The 25,532-nt window shown below is 40.1% G+C and overlaps 1 protein-coding gene across 1 annotated transcript in view; it reads right to left on the bottom strand.

Annotated features, from left to right (window-relative positions):
* The window catches only part of LOC109905519 (limbic system-associated membrane protein-like), a 1,129,933-nt gene extending 1,105,080 nt beyond the window's left edge, over positions 1-24,853 (bottom strand). The window contains exon 1 of the mRNA XM_020502925.2: positions 24,640-24,853. Within this exon, the coding sequence (XP_020358514.1) occupies positions 24,640-24,703 (64 nt within the window). The 5' untranslated portion in view covers positions 24,704-24,853. The remainder of the gene's footprint in view (positions 1-24,639) is intronic.
* Between the last annotated feature and the right edge of the window lie 679 nt (positions 24,854-25,532).

The raw sequence follows: 25,532 nt of genomic DNA, 5'->3' as shown, positions 1-25,532 counted from the left end.
AAGGTTGGAGTGTCTTGAGAGGACATGAAAAGTGAATGTGACTTACACCAAATTTCCATTAATGGCAGCCTGGTAGTTGAATCGTATGTATGGAAAAAGTATGACTTCCAGCCAGGATCAGCTCTCCTTCTCGCTGGGCATGCCTCCCTAAACCTACACACTTTGTATGTATTGCTGTTTCTAATTTAAAGTGAATGCTGATAAGTATATATTGGTGATAGGATCATTGTATGAGTGTTAGCGCTGAAAATTGTGTGATATTATTGCAAAGCTGTCACGACTTCCACCGAAGTCGGTCCCGCTCCTTGTTCGGGCGGGCGGTGTTCCCCAGCGAAGTCACCGTTCTTCTAGCCATCACTGATCCATTTTTCATTTTCCATTGGTTTTGTCTCGTCTTCCTTCACACCTGGTTCCAATCCCATCAATTGCATGTTGTGTATTTAACCCTCTGTTTCCCATCATGTCCTTGTCAGAGATTGTTTGTTTTGTATGTTCGTGTATTATGTATTGGTGCGTGACGGTTTCTTGTACCCACTTTTATTTATTATTCAACTTTGGTTTTGGAGTTTTATTAAGTTTATTAAACTACTCAATTTATATCAAGTTGGATTCTCCTGCACCTGACTTCCCTGCCACCTACACACAGGACATTACAGGAGCGCTCCTATGGTGATTTTAGAGATGCGAATCTCTAATACTGGTGCTGAAAGATATTAGTGCTTCAGAAAATAAATATTCTGTATTTTAAATCTACCTCAGGCACATCAGATACAACTAATTGCATTAGGTTGTAACAAGGGCTTTGTGATTTGTTGGCCAGTCAATTGTAAAAATGTTTTTTACTGTTCACTTGGAAAAGAATTAGGAAATATGGCATCACTTTGTATTTACATAATAACTGCTATGTAATCACAGTCTACTGGTATTTGTTATTAGATAACAGCACAACTCCATGCAACATGTTTCAGAACAATGTTGATAATGCATTTTTTACTATGTGCTAGTTATATAGGTTTGAGGGAAGTTTGATGTAGTGTCATTACTGCTTACATAGGCATCCATTTAATAGGCATCCACTGGTGAATTATTACAGATTGATAAGGGGTTTGTAATGAACCGCATAGTTTTAAGTAATAGATTTCTGAATACATTTAATTTATGATTCAAATCATGGCCCTCATTCCTGTAAATCACCCATTAATGTGCAAAAACCTTCCTCAACCATGAATGCTTATTGTCAGAAGAATCCATATACCTCCTACCCCTGGGCGAAATTATGCAACATTCACAAAGTTCACTTTCACTGCTATGCCGTTGACACTCAGCTCTACCTCTCTACCCAACCCACCACACCCCTCTCTCATCAGCTGCCTTCACAATATATCCAGTGCTGGATGAGCATGAACCTCCTCAAACTCAACAGCAAAAGACAGAGGTCATGCTCATCGGCTCCAAATCCACTCTCTCCAAGCATCACCACAGATGGTTTCCCTGTCCCTCTGTCAGCACAAGTCAAAAGTCTCGGGATAGTGTGACGGGAGAATCAGAATTAGCTCGGTAACATAGATAATTAAGATGGCTTATCTGCTTAATATGCTTATATGATTAAAACTGTTGAACTCTTGTTATTAGAATATATCCCTTAGGACTCTGGTGGTGGCAGTTGCACTTCCACCCTCATATAGGCTTCAGTCACCTGGGGCCCAGAGAGTTTTGCCGTGGTAAAAGTGTTTTGTTGTTGTGCACTATGGTTCTAATAGCTACTGAAAATTCGACACTGCAGTTAGATTAACAAGAATTTAGATTAACAAGAATGTCTATGTCACAGAAAGTTAGCTGTTTTATACAACGTTTTCTAGTCACATTATCGCATATTGAGCAACAACCATCCCAGTATAGGGACACCGATCCCGTAGAGGTTTTAAACCAAACCCTTACCCTAAACCGGGTACCCTAACACCATAAATCGAACCCTACCACCGTAAACCAAATCTTTACCCTAAACCTAAACCAAACCGATGCTGGCACTAAGACCACACTCAACCAGCTGTATAAGGCCATAAGCAAATTTAAAAAATGCTCATCCAGAAGCGGCGCTCCTAGTGGCCGGGGACTTTAATGCAGGCAAACTTAAATCAGTTTCCCTCATTTCTACCAGCATGTCACATGTGCAACCAGAGGGGAAAAAAACTCTTGATCACCTTTACTCCACACACAGAGATGCATACAAAGCTCTCCACCGCCCTCCATTTGGCAAATATGACCATAATTCTATCCTCCTGATTCCTGCTTACAAACAAAAACTGAAGCAGGAAGTACCAGTGAATCGCTCAATACGGAAGTGGTCAGATGACGCGGATGCTACGCTCTATGATTGTTTTGCTAGCACAGACTGGAATATGTTCCGGAATTCTTCCAATGGCATTGATAAATTAATAATTAGTTCAATATGGTCAAGCAAAGGACAGAAATCAAATCTATGTTTCTCCCTCCCCTTTGAAGAATTGCCTCTTTTTCGCTAGATTTCATTTGCTAGCAACAAAATATAACCTGGAATTTCTCGTTTGAGGGACAGAAAGCCACAACAACACCTCCATGTAAAAGAAGAACAAAGACTTTGATGCCAGTTAATAAATATAGAGTGTGATAATGAATTAATATCTTGCTAGTTCGGTAAGAATCGTCACTTCTTAGCTAGATTTCACTAGCTGCCGACAAAATCTAACCTGCAACTTCTCGTTTGAGGGACAGAAAGCCATAACAGCACCTCCATGTGGGAGAATAACAAAGATTTTGTCACCAGTAATTTCAAAAAAATTGTTGGTAATTAATTAATGAACCAACAACATCTTGCTCTTCGTTTGGCAAGAATCACCTCTCTAAACATGTAGTCTTCTCTTTGCTTGATAAAGGCTTCTGCAAATGAAATACAGTTAAAAAGCTGGGCTTATTAAAAAAACAAGACTATGAAGATTAAAATGGATAGTATATAATATTACTCATTGTGTAATTCTATTGGATTCCAAGAAAATCTACAAAATGTACACTTACCTTTTGAAGTCAGTCATAATGTATCCTAGGCAGCACCTTCGCTGTTTTGTGTAAAACTGAGTGAAAAACTGCTTGATCTCTGACATTTTTATTTTGCAAAGAGGTCGGAGCCAGGAAATTGAGGAAACACAAAATAACTAAATCAGCAGTAATCTGTGTCCTGACGATGAAGGCATTTGCTTGATAAAGGCATCTGCAAATTCACCCTCAATGAATGTAAATAAATTGTTAAATAGTTGTTATTTACCTAAACTTATTTGATGTGCAATACTATATAAAAAACTGACATAAAACACCCTTATCCTACAAAATGTGTTATTACTTAAAAGTAGATAATCTGGCCTCCCGGGTGGCGCAGTGGTCTAAGGCACTGCATCCCAGTGCTAGCTGTGCCACCAGAGACTCTGGGTTTGAGCCCAGGCTCTGTCGCGACCGGGAGGTCCATGGGGCGACGCACAATTGGCCTAGCGTCGTCCGGGTTAGGGAGGGTTTGGCCGGTAGGGATATCCTTGTCTCATCGCGCACTAGCGAATCCTGTGGCGGGCTGGGCACAGTGCATGCTGACCAGGTGTGGCTGGCACATTGTTGCGGCTGGCTTCTGGGTTGGATGCGTGCTGTGTTAAGAAGCAGTGCGGCTTGGTTGGGTTGTGTTTCGGAGGATGCATGGCTTTCGACCTTTGTCTCTCCCGAGCCGGTACGGGAGTTGTAGCGATGAGACTATCGTAATTGCTGGACTGTTAAGCGCACCTGAATATAAACCGCACCCACTGAATTATTAAAAAATATGTATTTTGTACATAAATAAGCCGCACATGTCTATAAGCCGCAGGTGCCTACCGGTACATTGAAACAAATGAACTTGGTCACTATCTTCCTCCTCCTGTGCACTGAAACCACTGAAGTCATCTCCCTCGGTGTCGGAGTTGAATAGCCTCAGAATTGCTTTATCCAACGATGTTGGATCGTTTTCATTGTCGCTCTCGTCACTTTCATCCTGAGGCAAATACCCCGCTGAGCTCATGCTGCCCCTTCAACACGCAGCAGTCCAACCTTTCGAAACCCGTTGATGATAGTGGATTTTTTGACAATGCTCCACGCTGTCAGGACCCACTGGCAGACTTGACCATAAGTTGCTCTTCGCCTACGTCCCGTTTTAGTGAAGGATTTCTCCCCACTTGTCATCCAAGCCTCCCACTGAACAAGGAGCGCCACCTTAAATGCACGATTTACACTGATGTTGATTGGCTGCAAATACTTTGGGCCATCTGCTTTTCTTCCCTCTGAAAGCTTTTGTTGTCTTTTTGCACTGAGTCAGTTCCTCACGCTGCTGTTTCCAACGTCTTATCATCGACTCATTAAGGCCAAGCTCCTGTGCAGCAGCTCTATTTCCTTTTCCAACAGCCAGATTGATCGCCTTCAACTTGAAAGCTGAATCATATGCATTTCTCTGTGTCATTGCCATGATGAGGGTGACAAAATTCCTACCGTAATCAGAATGATGGGAAGTTTGAGCGCGCTCGATTTACGTCACATTATGTGACGGTGCTCAGTTTTTTGGCGGCATGAATCTTGTGAAAGCGGGAAAAATCCATAAATTAGCCGTGTCATTGTATAAACCGCGAGGTTCAAAGCGTGGGAATAAAGTAGCGGCTTATAGTCCGGAAATTACGGTACTAACAATTGGATACCACAAAATTGGGGAGAAAAAGGGGGTTAAATTAAAATAAAATTAAAATAAATAAAAGGTAGATCATCTGATTTGTTTGTGTGTACAATAAAACAAATATATAGATGAATAGATAACTTAATATAATTACAAACATATTGACATCATCCAGTACAACCATTTCTGGTGACTCCGTTGGATACAACGTGTTATGCTCTAGAGGCAACTGCTTGTTGTGAACATTTGACTTTGACATCAAGTATGTATCTTGAGTATCGCAATAAAATATAAGCTTTTCAGACAATTCAACATTTTCTTGTGTTTTTTAGCTGTCGCACCGAATGATCAGATTTTTGGGGTAAAATCTGACAGGAAGGGGAAATGTAAACTTATCAAACGTTTACGAGAGACTTGCTAACCTTTACTCTTAACCAAAGGGTATCTCACAGGCATCTTAATGATGTCACATCCTGTCACATGAGTACCATCATGTGATTTGATCCAAAATGGTGACTTTAAGTCGGTCGCACACCGAATTATAATCATGAAGGCAATTTTTCCGGACAAAAGTATTTAAAGTTTTTAAAACATTTCTGTCTAAACGGTCTTACCCACACAGACGTATAGTGCAAAAGACCTTTGACAAAATGCCAGAATAATTTTTGTTATGACTTGACATTTAAATAGATTGCATTTGTCTTCGGACAGTCGCCCTAAATTACTTTTTTTGAAATTTAGAACACCGAAGGTGACCGATTTTTCCCCACACATTTAACCACAAACTCTCGTAGGACTCAATAAAAGAGAAAGGGCATAGTTACATAACATAATATGTGTAAATTTGGTAGTTGATTTTAACAAAAATATTTCATTCGGACACCAAAATATGCACGTCACGTCATTGACCCAATTATAGTGGGTTGTGTGGTTGACAGCGGCAAAAAACGAACTAGTGGTGTGTGGCACCCACTGAATCTCTATTTTGAGAAAGATGCTGTTTCTTCAGAACTTAACACAATCACTCACCCTCAAAGGTGAGTATGAGGTGAGATGAAAATGTGTAACATTATTGAAGATTTTTATTGATTTGCTTGTGAGTGTGTGTGTGTGTGTGCAGTGCCAGCGGTGGTGTGCCAGCAGTGGTGTGAGGCGCTGATAGAGGTAATGAGCTGGGTGATCAGAAGGCTGCTGATCACATGCCCAGGTGGGACCCTCCTGTTGTGCCCAGGAGCAAGGTACTCACCCTAATTGCTTTGGTAAATATCCAGCCGAGTAATATTCACAATTTATTCAAATGTAAGCCGTAGAACGAAGGTGCCCTAGGTAAGGGCATCTGTTCTGCCAATACGGAATCAACAATTTAAATCGCTTTAACACCAAAACACATCAACAAACTATCAAGTATATCAGTTGCTTAACTTACATGCTGAACCACACCGCTCGCGTCGTGTGCAATCTAGATAGTTAAATTACCATAAATGTTTAATGCTTTTCGACCTGTCCCCAAATTAATATAATTGGCTCAGAGTTTGTTTTGATATTTCAACCTGCGTGTCGTGATTGCATTTAGTGTTTGGGGGACAAAATCAATTTGCGCACGATGGTGCACGCGCAGCCGGTTTAAGTGTTGCATCCTCAAACACAACTCAGTAAAAGAGTCCTATCCCTTTTAATCAGAGCCATACTCAAGCAATCACCGGGACATAGGAATGTGAAACACTGGATCAGAAACATTAGTGAAGTCAAGTGACGCTCATGCTTCTTGCAGAGCTGAACATAAGTCCTTTAAATTGTGCACTGAAAGGTGATACTGGGGAAAAACCTTTCAAGTGAAATAATGAGATTCTAAATGGACATGAATTCATTCCAATTCAAGTCAATACATTTCATTACCAAGCAAGTAAATCAACAACCTCTTGATAAATGGAAAAATATACAGTCACTTCAATTTGAGAACCTTTCAATGTGGTCCATGACACACTGTCTTTGTTATTATAAACCTTAAGTTGTCAGCTATCAGGTTAATTGACTTTTTTCTCAAGAGACCATACACTGCCCCAGCCACCAACATGAAAACCTAGCTGAAGCATACTGGCAATGAGGACAAGTTGTTTTCTAGCCTGGTAATATGATCTAAGAACATTTCTTCCATTAGCCTCTTGAGGACGAACCATTGAGTTCCACCTCCACAGCAGAAAAGCTATGACTGATTCACACTATAGGGCCGACCCGAACCATACTGTGCCGGCTTGGATATTTTTTCTCATTTTATCCTTTCCAGCAAGTATGGTTGAAGCGTAACCAGTTGTGTTTCTTCACACACTCAGGTGCTACACCACGCCACAGTATGATGAGAGAGTCAGACAGACAGTCAGTGGGATGAAAGAGTGTAATGTTCTACTGTTATGATCTTCCATTACATGCAGCTCATGTTTTGAATCTATCCAAGACAAAAGGCAATTTAGGAGTGCTAAATTAAACAACAAATGAAGACCTCATCTTTTCATAATTTAATGATAGGAAAGTATGAAGCGAGCATGCAGTGCAAATTTACTCCACAGAGGGGCTGACAGAGCTTAGTCAAGTTTCAAAGGTTGAGGCACGGACAATTAAACAAATATTTTGTGATATCATGCAATCTTACCGACAGAGCAAGCTACACCCAGGCCTGAATCCACAGGGCACATCTGGTCAACTCACACCCACACACATAGATTCCTACAAAGTTCCTTTTATCCCTCAGCATCCTATGTTATACCAGTACTAACCATGACTAATGACTAAACGGACCTTTGCTGGCTACAATATTAGTATAGTCATTATCAATGGTGTTGATGCAAGCGTTACTATAGATACCTGGGCAACAACAGCTGGGATTCCAATTAGTAGGACCGCCATATAGTGAGAAGTGCAACACACTACCGCTCTAAACTCTGAATTAAACATTTTCATATTACAGTTTGGGCCAGGAGTTTTTCCTGACTAAGTGGCCAGATCAGGAAATGTTCCTAGTCAGGTCCTACATTCATTAAGCTCCTGGTCTTATCAAGTCTAGGATAAAACTAAACTCCTGGCCCTATCTATTTGTGGGTAGTACTGTTTAAAAAAATCTAAAATGTTTTACAATCTCTATAGTCATATAAGAGCTCTATTTGGATTTGTCTAAATTAATTTGGGGTTCTTTCTGTGAACGCTGTTGTGTTTACATTACAGGATGTTACATTTGTACATACTACCTCAATCAGCCCGACTAACCGGTGTCTGTATGTAGCCTCGCTACTGTTATTTTTCACTGTTGTTTTTATTTCTTTACTTACCTATTGTTCACCTAATACCTTTTTTTGCACTTTTGGTTAGAGCCTGTAAGTAAGCATTTCACTGCAAAGTCTACACCCGTTGTATTCGGGTACACTTTGATTTGGGTACAAATACACTTTGATTTGATATGGCCTCCTAAGTAAGCATCCAGACAGGCTTAAAACAGTCGCCCTCTTCCATGTCCAAATTTACTGTCATGCATTTTTTATGGTAATGGTGACAGTGGATGCATTCCCACAGATTGCCACACCCAGACACACACACGTAAAGGAAGTGCTCACTCGCAAAGAAAAACATACAGACAAACAACTGAAAGCATTTGCAGCTGAGGAAAGACTATTATAGTCGGTATACCTGTAGCAAATCATAGTGTTTTCTTATGTAGACTATACTATGTGTACTTGTATACTGTATTAGTACTATAGAGTGTTTTCTATGTCTCACATAACACCAACCAGTCTTTATATAAAAGCCCACTTGATATGGCCTCCACACAATATCAGTTAATTGACAGCAACAGAGAGCTCTGACACAGTATACCATGTTCACCTCCGATCAGTGCGGCATTTTTTAAGAGGCATTTCTGTGTATGCCTGTGTATACCGTATAATGATATCATCCCCCTGTGTTTTAATATCCAAGGCAGTTTACCAGTGGAGGCTCCTCAGAGGAGTAAGGGGAGGACCATCCTCCGCAGTGAATTTCATAAAAATATAGATTTTTAAACATTGAAAAAGTTGTCCTTTTTAGATAAAACTAAGCTAAATATAATCACGTCACCAAATAATTGATTAAAACACATTTTTTTGCAATGAAGGTCTACAATAGCCTCAACAACACTCTGTAGGGTAGCTACATGGTGTAGCCGGAGGACAGCTAGCTTGTTTCTCACCCCCTTCCATAGACTTACACAGTAATTAACTTCCGGAGGATGTCCTCCAACCTAGAACTGAAAGCATAAGCTACAGTTAGCTATCACTTCATTGCATAAAATGTGAAGAGTAGTTGACTCAAAGAGAGAGAAAGACAATAGTTTTGAACAATTTAATTTCTTCCAAAATGAAGGAGAAGCAAGAGAGAGAGAGTGAGAGACTTTCAGTTTCACTTGCTTAGCTAGCAAATGCAGCTAGCTAGTTTAGCCTACTCAAACATCCTTCACAAACAGAGGAATGCTTTGTTAGCTAGCTGGCTATGACTATTCAACGCAGCACTGGAACTCTTCCAAGTCAAGGTAAGCTTTTGGTTTTATTGATTTACTCACCCGCCAGTGTAAGTACTAAACTGCTTACTGACTGAACACTGTAACATTACTGCATGATTGTAGCGGGTTTACTAATGCATTAGTTATATTAGCTATGTTGAATATGATGTTACTTTAGCTAATATGGTGACAACGGCGTAGGCTGTGTGTAGCGATTCTGATATGGTTTGGCTTGGAAGTTTTTTTTTGCCTGGTCACATACTGATGATGTGTTGATCATTGAAGTCCACAAGCAAAGGGAAAACGTTAGAGAAGGAGAGCGCATAGATGCGAGAAGGAGTATAGTGTGGCTGCTATGAAAGTGAGCTGTTTTTACATGTAGTCAGGTGTGTATTAATTCCGCCGATTCTGTTTCTCAAACGGAACAAAATCGTCATAAACGTACCTGTTTTTGTCCAATAGAAACTCTCGTTTGCAACTGTTTGACTAATGATTACACCCTACAGTGGTTGCTCAACTAAAAGTTTTGAGGTTATGCTGCAGGATTTAGAGGTAATTTGTGGTTCAGTAAGGTTTCCTGTGTCACTGCTTCATTCTCCAGACCAGCGCAAGGGAGAGTTAGAGTACTGATTATACTTTTGGGTCCCAATGTGCTAATGTGTCCCTGACAATGAATGGGTGACATAAACCAAATAGAAACTGACTTTAAAATTGAATTTCAATAAAACGAATGATGTGGATGAAGTAGGTGATTGAATTTAGAACAATAGTGTAAGAATTGCTATTCCTCTGTCCTGCACGCGCACATCCGGAAAAGACACATCATTTTTTTGTTTCTAGTCGTCAGTTTTACTTACTAAAACTGTTGTTACACGAAGGTTTTTATTCTAAGACAAACGAAAATGTAAAATTATATACCATGATATTCTTCAGATGTTTCGTTGACTGAATATAAGCAAGTGATGTCTGCTAAATAATCAAGTTGATGGCGCAGTCATATAGCCTCGGCACCTACATAAAGTTGACTGACTCACTTATTCATGGTACCAACATTCTTTCTGAGAGTCTTTAATAAATAATTTTTGGGGTTATCCTGACCTGTACACCATGTATTATAGTCACTAAAAGGAAAAATATTACCACCGTCTCTTGCGCATGTTATTTACCATATGGATCCATAACGAATTACTATGGGAATAAATATCACTGAATTACAGAAATATTGAAAGGCTAATGAAGGTTCTTAACTGACATGCCTAGTTAAAGAAAGGACACGTGGTGCAGTGCCATATTTTCCCCAGAGGGTTTAGTTTTTCATTTTTCATTTTTCTCGAAATAGAAATACCATAATATTAATCAAATTAATTTAGATACATTTCTTAAAATCAATCCCATATATGTTCTTACAAAAAAGGTTTAAAATTCTCTAGTACAGTCAATCATTTTTGGTTATTTGAAAACAAAATAATCTCCAAAATATCGTTAATGTTTTCAAACAATTGTTTTTCACAAGGGTTATTAGCAGGACAATTGACACGATGTGATCCCCAAAACACCTCTCTGACATAGGGTCCAGCATATTTCTTGATTATGTCATTGAATGTCTCTGTTTAATAGTCTCTAATAGGGAAAATATTACCACCGTCTCTTGCGCATGTCATTTTTGTTGCCCTCGTGAAAAATTCCCTGTGATATTACTTTAAAATCCTCCAATCCTCTAAATGTAATTATTGGGGGAGAGCCATATAGATTGCAAAATAGTTGGGATGAGATGTTCGATGGCACATGGTCTATGAATTGACACGCAATTTTCCATTCCTGTTATTGTCTTTAAAAGGAAACATATGACCACAGTCTCTTTGCGCATGTCATTTTCCTTTTATAATGTATCCTTATTTACAAAGTGATTATTATTATTAATATTATATTTTCTCTCAGCGCACATTTGTAAATCACAAACTCTAAAAGTAATTGGAAAGGTAGATACAAATTATTTGTGACATTGTGGTTACGATAAAGAATGTAAACAAGATTTAAACAAGATGCTGTGTTTTATTTACAGTAGTGATGGACACCTGGAAGCATTTTGAAAACAGGTTTTCACAGGTGTACAGTAGTAATGCAGTACTGTAGCAGGTGTAGCCCAACATGCAAACAATGTTTCCATGATTGACCTGCTCAATGTTTCCATGAGCAGGACAATAGACTCTTCATAGCCCCGCTACTGTAGCTGTGAAAATCCCCCAATTTGCTATGTATTCAATGCTTAAGTACTCTAAAGTGTTACATTTCTAACTCTAGACCTCAAGCAACCGCAAAATGTCAGAGAGCCATATAGATTTCAAAATAATCAGGAAGAGATTCCATGGCACAGCTGGATGCCAGAAGTGTGCACAAAGAATGCCAAGAGTGTGCAAGGCTGTCATCAAGGCAAAGGGGGGCTACTTTGAGGAATCTAACATCTAAAATATATTTTGATTTGTTTAACACTTTTTTGGTTACTACATGATTCCATATGTGTTATTTCATAGTTTTGATGTCTTCACTATTATTCTACAATGTTGAAAATAGTAAAAATAAAGAATAACCTTTGAATGCGTAGGTGTTTCCAAACTTTTGACTGATATTGTATATTTATACTCCGGACTCGAACATTGCTCATCCTAATATTTCTACATTTCTTCATTCCATTCTTTTACTTTTAGATGTGTGTGTGTGTGTATTGTTGTGTTTTGTTAGATATTACTGCACTTTTGGAGCTAGGAACACATAAGGAACACAAGCATTTCGCTACACCCGCGATAACATCTGCTAAACAGGTGTATGCGACCAATAACATTGGATATGATTTCATCGGATTTAAACCAAATAGCACTGGAATCGAAATGAAATTCATCCAACCCAATATAACACTGTATATCAGTCAGACCTGTGTGACCATACAAAACACAGACCAGTAGATAATTTTGGGCTATGATGCCACTAAAAGGGTAACAAAAGCTTCTGACAACAGGATCCAATACTGCAGTATATTGGAATCATGGATCATCATGATTGAATGTAATATGATACAGAATTCTCATATTAAAGCAGATCGACTGGTAGCTGTCATCGCTGCTTGCAGCCATATTCATAATCTGATAATGTACCATTTCAAATCTCTACAGTCAAATGAATGCTTCCCAGAAAACATGGTAATTTGACTGTAAAGTGACAAAGTTCTGATTAAAGACCATGGAGTCGCATTAGTCCCTGATTCTCATGCTGATTAACATTTTAAAGCCCAGGGTTTGTTAGTGTCACATAGGGAGGCTGCTATTGAGAGTTTCACATAAACAAGTCAGTCAATTATTCAAGACTAAAATCATACTGGCTCATGGTGACAAAAAATAAATTATTTCTGGAAATGTAAGGGGTGTCTGTGAATCAAAAAAACTATTTTGTCTGTCGCCACTACTATTGCCGCCTAACCTTGTTGCATTCCCCCTTCCCTCTTCAAAAGGACCACAATTGAAATAAGCTTTTGAGCGTTATCCTTGATGATTTTCTTAAATTGTATGTGGAGGCGTCACCAGCTGGAGCACCATTTCTTTATTTTAACTAGGTAAGTCAGTTAAGAACAAATTCTTATGTTCAATGACAGCCTAGGAACAGTGGGTTAACTGCCTTGTTAAGGGGGAGAACAACACATTTTATTTGACCTTGTCAGCTTGGGGATTCAATCTTGCAACCTTTCGGTTACTAGTCCAACGCTCTCACCACTAGGCTACCTGCCGCCCTTATGTATGTATTACAAAAAAAAGTAAAATAAATGAAATCAAGGATTCCTCCCGTGTTGCTGCTGCCAGCTCTCTGCTCCCACTCCCCGCTCCCTATAGGAATGAGCAGGAGCAGGACCGAAGCAGTCATGCCTGGGAACTTTAATAAACATCAAATGTGTTATTAGTGGCTGTCATAATGAAGAAATTAAGAACAGACTGCCAAATGCAAATGACACACACCGGCGGCGTAATTCTTAACAGGATCACCGTGTCAGTATAGACAGAAAGAAAGAAAGATGAAAACCCCATAATGTCTGTCCTTCAGCGCTCTAACAACAGTACTCTACAAAATGTGTTTATACAGTATTAAAGCTCACATGTTCTTGATCCTTCTCAGATGTACTGCTCTGTTGTCAGGTTACCTCATATAGTGCTACTTTGATAAACCTCCCTGTTTGGAAGACTGAAGATATCTAAAAGTCATACTTTCTAGATATTCCTGTTGCTGCAGGAGTAGCTAATGATTTCCCAAATGTGTGTTGATGTAGCACTGGCAAACACACACACACACACACACACACACACACACACACACACACACACACACACACACACACACACACACACACACACACACACACACACACACACGTATGTACATCTAAACCAGCTATTCTCTTCACTCCTTACCATTGCTAATTCACTGAAGATGTATCTTTATTGCATCTTTGGCAACCTCACAAAGGGTTTACGGGGAGACTAATTACTATGACAAATAACGTCATTACATTAATTGATACCGTATCAATCATCACCTGGACAAAAAAAGAGGTATGATCAGAATGAAATGCCATTACATGTGCTGTTTAGAGATATTTGGGTAATCATAGCAGGGGTGGTCAACAACAATGAGAATCATCCAGTGATAGAGCTTACCCAAGAAAAACTTTACAAAAAGGACTACTTCCTGGTAAACAAGTTGGCACACTCAAAAATAAAGGCAGACATTAAATATCTTCTTAACTCAGACTTGTATACAGGTACTGACGTTTAGAGAGAGAACCATTTTTAATGTCTCTCGCATTTCAATGTGTTTACCACAGCCCAGGTACCTTTGCAATGGCAGTCGGTGTCCCACGTTTCTCTATGCAATAGTCATCTAATTCCATTAGTGCATTGGGATTTGGTGATTCATTATCGGACTGGTAACAAGATTAAGTTGGAGGAAAACAGAGTTTACAACTATTTTTTCTACAACTGAACTCAAAGTGGAAAATGTACTAATGAAAATTACAAAGTGTTATTTCCTCTAATTAAATCTGAAAACTCTGGAGGATAGGTTTGGCAACCCGATAAACAAGAAAATAGAAAACCCTCCCTGTTGCACGTCAAACCAACATGCCGTCTGGCTGGTGGAAAGACTGGAAACAGAACTGAAACTAAAAGCCTCAGGTTCATAACAACTCTCTAAAGCTCAGAGTCTAAATATTGTAAACAGAACCCTCACCAAGACAGCACTGTCTGTCTGTCAGTGGTTGTTTCTTATAGTGTATAACGAGGGAAACCACGGTGTGAAACGAATCCATTCACAATTATACAGTCGATCTTAATTACGGAGCTTTGGGAAAACAGGTAAGGGTCTGGATTCCAGAGGAGAAGGATGGCGGTGGATATTAAATGGAACATGAGACAAATCGCTTTCCTGCAAGGTTCACTACACCCTAACATTTCTTGAGACATTTGTATCATTTATAATCTAGAGAGATTAATAACAATTATTACCTGACATTTCCTAGCCACATGTGGATAAAACCGCTTTAGAGTGCCAGAATCAATACAGTTTGAATGATCACCCCTTGTCGCTGGGAGAGAAAAAAAACGGATCACTGTCTTCAGGGAATGCTGGAGATGTGCATCTGCCAGTAAAGCAAAGATGAAACCAGAAGGCTTGAAACTCAAGAAATGGAGCCAAGGATGTGTTTGTCAACCATTATAAAGAGACAAAATGGAGTATGTGGTCCGGGAAACAAGCTGTGTTTTAAGTCATCCGTTGAAAGAGTGTTTTGATACCTTAACGTTGTTAAGAATATACTCTGGTAGTGAGCTGGAACTTGACAGATGAAAGATGTTTCTGAGCCTATTCTGGAGTCACTGAAGCACACTATTACGTATGCCAGGTGTTGTGGAGAGGACTGGGAAAACAAAGGCTGAGAGATAGTTACGTACAGTGCCTTTTGGAAAGTATTCAGGTCCTTGACTTTTTCCACATTTTGTTACGTTACAGCCTTATTCTAAAATGTTTATAATGACAAAGCAAAAACAGGTTGAGAAATGTTTGTAAATGTATTACAAATAAAAAATGAAATATCACATTCACATAAGTATTTAGGTCCTTTACTCAGTATTTTGTTGAAGCACCTTTGGCAGTGATTACATTGTTCAATTTGTCTCATGTCTTTTTAGGTATGATGCTACAAGATTGGCACACTTGTGTTAGGGGAATTGCTACCATTCTTCTCTGCAGATCCTCTCAAGCTCTGTCTGGTTGGATGGGGAGCGTCACTGCATAGCTATTTTCAGGTCTCTCCAGAGATGTTCGATCGGGTTCAAGTCCAGGCTCTTGCTGGGCCACTCAAGGACATTCAGAGACTTGTCCCGAAGCTACTCCTGTGTTGCCTTGGCTATGTGCTTAGGGTCATTGTCCTGTTTGAAGGTGAACCTTCGCCCCAGTCTGAGGTCCTGATCACTCTGGAGCAGGTATTCATAAAAAATCTCTCTGTATTTTCTCCATTCATCTTGCCCTTGATCCTGACAAGTCTCGAAGTCCCTGTCACTGAAAAACATCCCCACAGCATGATGCTGCCACTACCATGCTTCACCATAGGGATGCTGCCAGGTTTCCTTCAGACGTGACGCTTGGCATTCAGGCCAAAGAGTTCAATCTTGGTTTCATCAGTCCAGATAATCTGGTTTCTCATGATCACAGTCCTTTAGGTGCCTTTTGGCAAACTCCAAGCGGGCTGTCATGTGCTTTTTACTGAGGAGTGGCTTCCGTCTGGCCACTCTACCATAAAGGCCTGATTGGTGGAGTGCTGCAAAGATGGTTGTCCTTCTGGAAGGTTCTACCATCTCCACAGAGGAATTCTGGAACTCTGCCAGTGACCATCGGATTCTTGACCAAGGCCCTTCTCCCCCGATTGCTCATTTTGGCAGGGTGGCCAGTTCTAGGAAGAGCCTTGGTGGTCCCAAACTTCTTCCATTTAAGAATGATGGAGGCCACTGTGTTCTCAATGCCGGAGAAATGTTTTAGTACCCTTCTCCAGATCGGTGCCTCGACACAATCCTGTCTCTAAACTCTACGGACAATTCCTTCGACTTCGTGGCTTTGCTTTTGCTCTGTCCTGTATTGTTAACTGTGGGACAGGTGTATGCTTTTCCAAATCATGTCCAATCAAGTGAATTTATCACAGGTGGACTCCAATCAGGTTGTAGAAACATCAAGGATAATCAATGGAAACAGGATGCACCTGAGTTCAAAGTCTCATAGCAAAGTAATGACGCCACGTAAAATTTTGCACCACACATGCAACACAGCATTCCTAACCTAGCCCACAATGTCAGCTGTGTGGATCGAGCAGTCAACAATTCGAGCAATCATTTGAAAGAGTAAGAAAATGTCAGCGAGACAACTCAAAGGTGAAATCCATTAATGCCAAGATAATGGAATTCTTTGCCCTTGACAATTAACAGTTCTCTGTCATGGGTGATGTTGTCTTTCGCCGTCTGGTCGAGCACCGGTACACATTGTCACGCCTTGGTCTTGGCATTTTGTGTTTTCTTTGGTTGTTTGTTCGGGCCAGGGTGTGACATGGGGTTATTGTTTGTCTTGTTGGGGGTTTTGTAGGCATTGGGATTGTGGTTGATTAGGGGTGTGTCTAGTGTAGGCTTGGCTGCCTGAGGCGGTTCTCGATCAGAGTCAGGTGATTCTCATTGTCTCGGATTGGGAACCGTATTTAGGTAGCCTGAGTTTCACTTTGTATTTCGTGGGTGATTGTTCCTGTCTCTGTGTAGTGTTCACCAGATAGGTTGTAATAAGTTTCACGTTCCGTTTGTTGTTTTGTATTTTTCAATAGTTATTTTATGTATCGTCATTAGTTTTCATTAAAGATCATGATTAACCACCACGCTGCATTTCGGTCCAACTCTCTTTCTACAAACGAAGAACGCCGTTACACACATGTTTCCCTACCGGGAGTTACACAGTTATTGCCTCACTGCTATTAGCTTCACGACATACTATGGAATGCCGTTTGGAATGCCGTTTGGGTCTTGGCGTGTCAAAAAAGACACACGTCAATGACACACGTCAAATAACACTATTTGACAAGTCAATAACACTATTTCATGAGTCAAATAAGCCTTTCCATTTGACAAGTCAAACACAATTCTATTATAGAAGGTTGTGTTTTCTGAATTTGCACGTGCAAGCCAAGCGCAACCACTACTATCACTAGCACTGTCAAAGCTGTACAAAAAAGTCTGCAAACAAGCAAACACCGGTCATGAACGATGTGTTTACAATACCGCATTGGTAATAAAGCATTATTTGTTCGACCGCAACTTCTGAGGTCGCTAGCTGTAGCTTGGTACCTAGCTAGCACCAATACAACCAGCCTGAAAACAATGACTAGTAGAAACTGGTAGACACGTGCTGTTAACCTATTGAAATTGCACTTCAGTTCATGAAAATAAATAGCTAGCCAGCTACTTAACCCTGTTGCCCAAAGCTAACATTATAAGCAGCCAGCTAGCTTCATCTGGCTATTGAGGCTCAACTGGACCAGGTTATGTGTTGTGGAGCTAGCCACAATAAGGATTAGGCACAATAGTGGAATTTGCGGTTTGCCTTTAAAATAAAAGTACCGCTTTGAAAGTGATGCAGAAGGTTACTACAATTCGTGGAATCATGCCATATTTAGACTAGATAATGGTAAAAAGGTTGGAATGTGAAGCAATGAAATGTGGTAATAGTCTACTCGGAAACACTCACAGAACACAACTGTGAAGAGTTTACGCAAATATTAGCGTTGTAGCTCCTATCGTGACTGTGTGAAATCACCTCCCCAGTCAGCCTATTGTGTGTATTGACATTCATATTGCACTGTACAGTTTTACCTAAGGATTTGTTGACCCAAGATCATTTCCCCAAATGTCCTCAGACTCCAAAACATCCACACAGTATTGTTTTTCCTCCAGAATAGTGTTCAATACACAGAGTCCCGCAGTAAAAGCTCAGACGCTAATGTTCTCTGGGTGTCACTGAGTAGACTGATACCTTTTTTTTATGACCAGCACTTTAGGTGTGCGAGACAACTTTACCAGCATCATGGCATACGTGTCGATGAATCGTTGTGACATATGAAATATAAGTGATTGTGTAATCAATGTGTAATAACTACGTAAAAAATGTATGAGCGTGTTAAATTATTATGTGACATGCAGTCATATTCAGGTCGTGATTGGTGAACAAGCTTATTTGACACGTCAAATAGTGTTATTTGACACACAAAGACCCAAACGGCATTTCATAGTATGAGAAATCCTGGTTGAGAATGAAACAACTGAACAAATGAACAAGGAAACAGCACAGCACAGAAAGTAAGTGAACGAAATAGGTTCTGATTATGTTTTACTGGTAATGGGGACATATGTAAATGCCAACAAAATAACTTTTTGGTCAGTGTGGTGTGTGTGTAACCTTTATTTAACTAGGCAAGTCAGTTAAGAACAAATTCTTATTTACAATGACGGCCTACACCGGCCAAACCTGGACAACGCTGGGCCAATTGTGTCCCGCCCTATTCACTGCCGGATGTGATACAGCCTGGATTCGAACCAGGGACTATAGTGACGCATCTTGCACTGAGATGCAGTGCCTTAGACCTCTGCGTCCATGAGTGTGTGTTAACTATTTAACTGTACTAGAATGCTTAAAAGGCTGCAAAAATTTTAAATATCGGTTATCGGTTAGCTGTATCGGTTATCGGTTAGCTGTAATGTAACAAAATGTGGAAAAAGTCAAGGGGTCTGAATACTTTCCGAATGCACTGTATTAGCCCAGGTACCAAACAGAAAAATATGTCCCTAAATATGTCCTTTCTCCTGATAAAACCTAAGTGACTGTGTGCATGTAAGACACACCAACGACATCCTCATCCAGCCAGACAGCAAAGAGCTGGGAAACAACTGCACTTAGCATTAGGTTGATGAAAAATGCAGAGGATTGTTTGAGTAGGCCGGTTATAGAGGTCAGTAATCAGGATCAGACACGCTTGTTCAAGACAGGCACAGAAGGAGTACTGCTTGCTTCATTACAACAGTGGTACACTACTTCTATACAGGCAAGAAGATGATCCTGGATTTGCATCACTATGAAAGGAAGTAAAACCTCTGAAGTTGGACTTCAGATGAGATTCAGAAACAGAGATAATATAATGTCAGGGACTGCAAGGCAGAGGAATTATACTAATACGAGTCTCCTCATTTCATTTTTCTATTAGAGTATCTATCGGCTGAATTCCAACATTGTTTATGAAGATAAATTGATTCGATTTTTGCATATAGAGGTGTATTTTGGCTTCCCTCTACACATCCGTACAGATTCTCCATTCGCCTATTTCAGCCTTGATGAATATGTCAGTTTGCCCTGAGAGAACAAACAGATAAAACACAAGATATGTGGATTCCAACTTGCATGACCGTTATTATGATTATGATTCTCACTGGAAGAGGGTTCTACATCTGCATTGCTTGCTCTTTTGAGGGTTTAGGCTGGGTTTCTGTATAGCACTTTGTGACAACAGTTGATGTAAAAAAAGGGCTTTATAAATACATGCGATTGATTGATTCTTCCATAGAGAGATACAGTTAGAGAGATACAGCTATTGAAATATTACTATTGATTATGATACTAAAATCAAATTGAAAAAAAAAGAGTTTACACTAATATAGGGAATTTTGCATGTGGGTTGTTGATTGAAAATGCATCACTTGAATCAACAACAAAGAGACGTGAAGATGGCCCCGGTGGAGTATATTAAAAACATTTGCGAGAGCTTGAAATTGATGTAACCTCTTAGAATTTGTCTAGGGTTTCAACATTTCAGTTGCTTTCATGTGTTTTAACCTTCTGATCAAAATTTCGACATGCTTTGGTGTGCTGCTCAAAATAATTGTATGAGATTGTCACCATGAATAGATGGTTTGTTTGCCATTGTTCTTTGTAGCTACATAGGAGGACACCGAAGTCCGGACCTCTGTCATTTCAGTCAGGGTCTCATCGTACTGTTGAGAGGTAGAAAAGTATAATTCGACTATGTTAGTTAAATATTTTTAGATTGGTATATTAGTCTAGCCAGATATCTAAACTTGTCGTAATCATGGCCGAATTACCGACCGGGCACGTGCCCAGGGGCTCTGACCTCCAGGGGGCCCCAATTGATTTTGTTAGTCACTCTAACTCAGATATCAAATTGTCAAACTCATGGCAAAACATGTAGAATTGTAGGAAATGTGCTTTTAAAACTGCAAAGATATCAGCCGCTCCGGGCATCACTAAAACTCAGACCCTGGCTACGGCCCTGCTTGTGAATTCACACTGAGTTACGTGTTATATGTTTTCACTTTGTGAAGGACATGTCAGCTAAATTCCACTTGCTATCAATAAAATGCGATAGTAATAGACCTAAATGCAGTCAACACGGCTCTTTATGCCAAAGGTCTGGCGGCATATAACCCCAGTATGAAGCAGTTATGATTTCCAAACCTCTCCAAAGTGCACAGAAACTTCTCCTGTGCCTGCGCTCTGGAAACCAACAACATCCGTACGGAGCACATCAAGGCCCTGTAGTGCTAACCTGAAGGGATGAGGAGAGAAGCCCCTCCAACACACACCACGTTTATGGTTAGCGATCCGTTTCACCCCAAAAGTACCAGAGGATCACAGGCACCAGAAGACTTGTACAGGGAACACAGAGATAATTGCAATTTTCCTGGGATGGGGCTCTGAGAAGTGGAGTGTTGCGGACATTAAAGAGGCCGAAAGCGAGGTGGCGCAGGGGGAGTATAAAGGTGTATTGCTCTGATTGTCTCTATTGTCTTTTATTCCAGACCCAACTCAGGCCCTGTCTCTGCTTCTCCCTCTCTCTCCCTCCCTCCCTGTGACTACAGCACAATATTTACACCCTTCCCCAGCCCAGCTCACCTCAGAGGAACCCCCACCACATCTTGCCTACAACCAACCACAGAGACATGGTTGGAATACAGGAAGATCCAACAAAACACACGAGTCAATTCAGTCGTATCTGTTCCAATAGGGGGAGTCTGTGGACTCTAAAGTGGGGAGGAAAATCACTAGTCCCCAAAGAGAGATCAATGTGGACTCCAGTGAAAGGCTGGGCGAGAGAGAGCATCAACACAAATCCTCCGATAGCATTCATTATTTAGACGGTTTAACTCGATCTTTCCAATTCATTTCTGAATGTGTGCTTATTCCCTGTGCCCCTGACATTCTGAAAGACATTTATTTCAACAGATTACAAAATCTAGCATCCGCTGACTTTATTTAAGGAGCGTTCTCTTGTTTCTGATGGGAAGGCACTATTTTCCTTCGAATAAGCATATTTCACTATCGTGTTCATCTCAGGTGCCTAGTGTGAATTAATTACCACAGCTATCCTACTGAATTTCTGCTATGCCATCTCTGGATAATTGACAAAAGTCATTTTTCCTCAGAAAAGATTAACAGCATCAACACCATTAAACAACTCTGTACCTCAAGGTTCCTAATTCTTCCCATCAGAAAAGAATGAACCAAAAAACAAAGAAAATGCAAGGCACAAGGCCAAACTGCTGTTTTCTTCCTCTTATTTCAACTGCAAAGTCATGTCTTTTTTCAACATACAGTGTGTAAGGGAACAATCCACTACTGGATATGATGTGCTATGAAAGCCCCACATAGTACATGTGCTCTATGAAGAGCAAATACAGTACATGTGCTCTATAAGGAGGAAATACAGTACATGTGCTCTATAAGGAGGAAATACAGTACATGTGCTCTATGAAGAGAAAATACAGTACATGTGCTCTATGAAGAACACATACAGTACATGTGCTCTATGAAGAGCAAATACAGTACATGTGCTCTATGAAGAGAAAATACAGTACATGTGCTCTATGAAGAGAAAATACAGTACATGTGCTCTATGAAGAGCAAATACAGTACATGTGCTCTATGAAGAGAAAATACAGGACATGTGCTCTATGAAGAGAAAATACAGTACATGTGCTCTATGAAGAGAAAATACAGTACATGTGCTCTATGAAGAGAAAATACAGTACATGTGCTCTATGAAGAGAAAATACAGTACATGTGCTCTATGAAGAGCAAATACAGTACATGTGCTCTATGAAGAGAAAATACAGTACATGTGCTCTATGAAGAGAAAATACAGTACATGTGCTCTATGAAGAGAAAATACAGGACATGTGCTCTATGAAGAGAAAATACAGTACATGTGCTCTATGAAGAGAAAATACAGTACATGTGCTCTATGAAGAGCAAATACAGTACATGTGCTCTATGAAGAGAAAATACAGTACATGTGCTCTATGAAGAGAAAATACAGTACATGTGCTCTATGAAGAGAAAATACAGGACATGTGCTCTATGAAGAGAAAATACAGTACATGTGCTCTATGAAGAGAAAATACAGTACATGTGCTCTATGAAGAGAAAATACAGTACATGTGCTCTATGAAGAGAAAATACAGTACATGTGCTCTATGAAGAGCAAATACAGTACATGTGTTCTATGAAGAGAAAATACAGTACATGTGCTCTATGAAGAGAAAATACAGTACATGTGCTCTATGAAGAGCAAATACAGTACATGTGCTCTATGAAGAGAAAATACAGTACATGTGCTCTATGAAGAGAAAATACAGTACATGTGCTCTATGAATGGAAAGTACAGTACATGTGCTCTATGAAGAGAAAATACAGTACATGTGCAATATGAAGCAGCCATACTAAATACTTTACATTCTCCTGACTTCAATAGTGATCTATGGTGCAGATTCATTACTAGTTAACCATGTTGGCTGTACTGCACTCAGAAGAGGCTCCATCTCCAAAGAAAAATTAACAGTGGGCATTTAGAGCAGCATGCTGCCCTGCCTACACCAATTCATTTAACAGATGAGCATTATGTTAATACAACAAGAAGGGTAATTTAAAGTTAGATGAAGAGGAAAAGTGGGCCATCGAGGAGGACCAGACATGGTCGAGGTCACGAACCTGTGACACCGCCCCTAAGCGTGAGACATGGCCAGACTGGTTAAGCATACATTTTGTTGTGTCTCTCCTGCTGCGGTTCCATGTAAACAGACCTAGTGTATATTAGGAAGACCTCATACGACATACCCTGGCAGTTGTCTATAACACACATTCTGCTGTCATGATAAGGCTGAATCATGCATTGCATTTCATAGAGAATATATTAGACATTAACATAAGTTAGAGCTGGAAGCCCCTAGTGTTGTTGACCTGGAGGTTGTGGTTTCATTCAAAGCCATTTCCTAATTAAACCCCATTGAGTTGTTTATTGACTACTGTGCTGGATTTCACAGCTCACCATAACTGCACACACAACTCCTTTAGAATCAGACAATTAACAAACTACTTCAATAGTCATGTCACAATGGAAATCATTTACCAAATTAGAATGAGTCTGCACACAGGGGTCTTTGGATAACTGGTCATCATCAGGAACACCCAAAAGACAGAACCACAAGGTAGCGGGTTTGAATCCTGTGCAGGCCAACCCTTGAATTTCCTATATTAGTGTTCGTAGTGGGATGCTGCCATGAGGGCATCAGAGATGTACCCAGCCATAAATAACTGTGGAAAGAGGGATTATATACTAGTGGACATTACCTTAGTACAACACCAGCATCCTGTTCAATTCAGGCCTATTGGTGTTATGTGTAGAAGTTGTACTGCACATACCGTCACAAGAAGCTGTCTAAAGCTAGGCAGGGATGGGCCTGGTTCATTTAACCCTTCTAATGTTCTTGTGTCGTTGCTATAGCCTAAATGTATTCTCAGTCAACTAGTCTTGTCAAATAAGGCTTTTATAAATTAATATTAGACACTTTTATGTATAATTATTGAGGTTACTGTATCAATTGAAGTCTCCTCTGCCACCACGCCCCATTCAGTTTGAATCGTATTGGTGTCATCTTCAAGTACTTTCCAATATCTCCCCCTCCCCAGTGTGTGTGTAAGTGTAGCCTACTTAAATAGTGTAGTTCACTATTTGTGTCTCCATGTGTGCGTAAGTTCACTATTTGTGTCACGAGAGCAATAAATAGGCAAGGATGAACGTCACAAATACCAGGGATAAATAAGACTTAGAAGACACCAGAGGTAGCTGATCAAAGCTGCAAAAACAGAGGCGCAGCAGGCGTAGGTACCCAAAAGGAATTCCTCTGACTCCAAACTGAAAAGAAATGATGTGATTGGTCATCTAAAGCAACACAATTATATTGAGAAAAAAAAGAACTAGAATGCGACCCCGTACCTTGAAATCCAAAGAAGAAAATGAACCCCGGGATCCAAATTGTGTGTATCCAGAAGCAATTCATGTTGTCCTCGTCAGCTCCAAAACCTCTCCTGAATGTCAATGTACTTCTAGTGCTTTCTAGTTCTTTTTGCAATAATGTCTTGAGAAGGCAGTATCGTCTTTTGGTAGAAGTGATGCTCAGACAGCGTATAGCTCCAAGGCTATGTCCTAATGCTGCAGAGCACTATACAACTCCAGAGCTTGAGCGCTAAATGCAGCCTATTTGCAATCACTACTAGTTGTGTGCTTCAGCACTTCTCTCTCCTGACCGTCACTGCCACCTAATGGTTAAGCAAGTACCTAGAAAAACACAAGTTGGACATCATCTTCTGATTATTGGATACGGGCTCATGCTTCACCATGGAGTCACCAGTCAGCCTATGTTCCAGCTGTGTTTATAGTGCAATTTAATTGGTTATTTCAGCAACGCTTTATGGATCGACAGTCAAGCGTGCCTGTCATCTAGAATAACATTCTGAAACATTGCATAACATCTGACCTGACCTGTTGAATTGTATTAATGATTTCCAGAGGCTGGTGGGAGGCTCATTGTAATGACTGGAAACCACATGTTTGACTCCGTTTCATTAATTCCATTCCAGCCATTACAATGAACCCATCCTCCTATAGATCCTCCCACCAGCCTCCACTGTTATTTTCACATCTGACATATTCTATGAATGTGTGTCTCACTGTCTATATCCATGTACATGCTTCCATGATCTATTTTCACTCTTAACACCACTGTAGCTACACTGTAAAACTTTTCCCTGTAAAATTACAGTATTAAACTGGTAATTGTGGTGACAGTGTAATGCTGTAAATTTACAAGGAAATACCTACAGTAATAT

The sequence above is a fragment of the Oncorhynchus kisutch genome, linkage group LG15 (assembly GCF_002021735.2).
Source record: "Oncorhynchus kisutch isolate 150728-3 linkage group LG15, Okis_V2, whole genome shotgun sequence".
NCBI classification, from domain to species: domain Eukaryota; kingdom Metazoa; phylum Chordata; class Actinopteri; order Salmoniformes; family Salmonidae; genus Oncorhynchus; species Oncorhynchus kisutch.
This window is presented reverse-complemented; position numbering and strand designations above follow the sequence as displayed.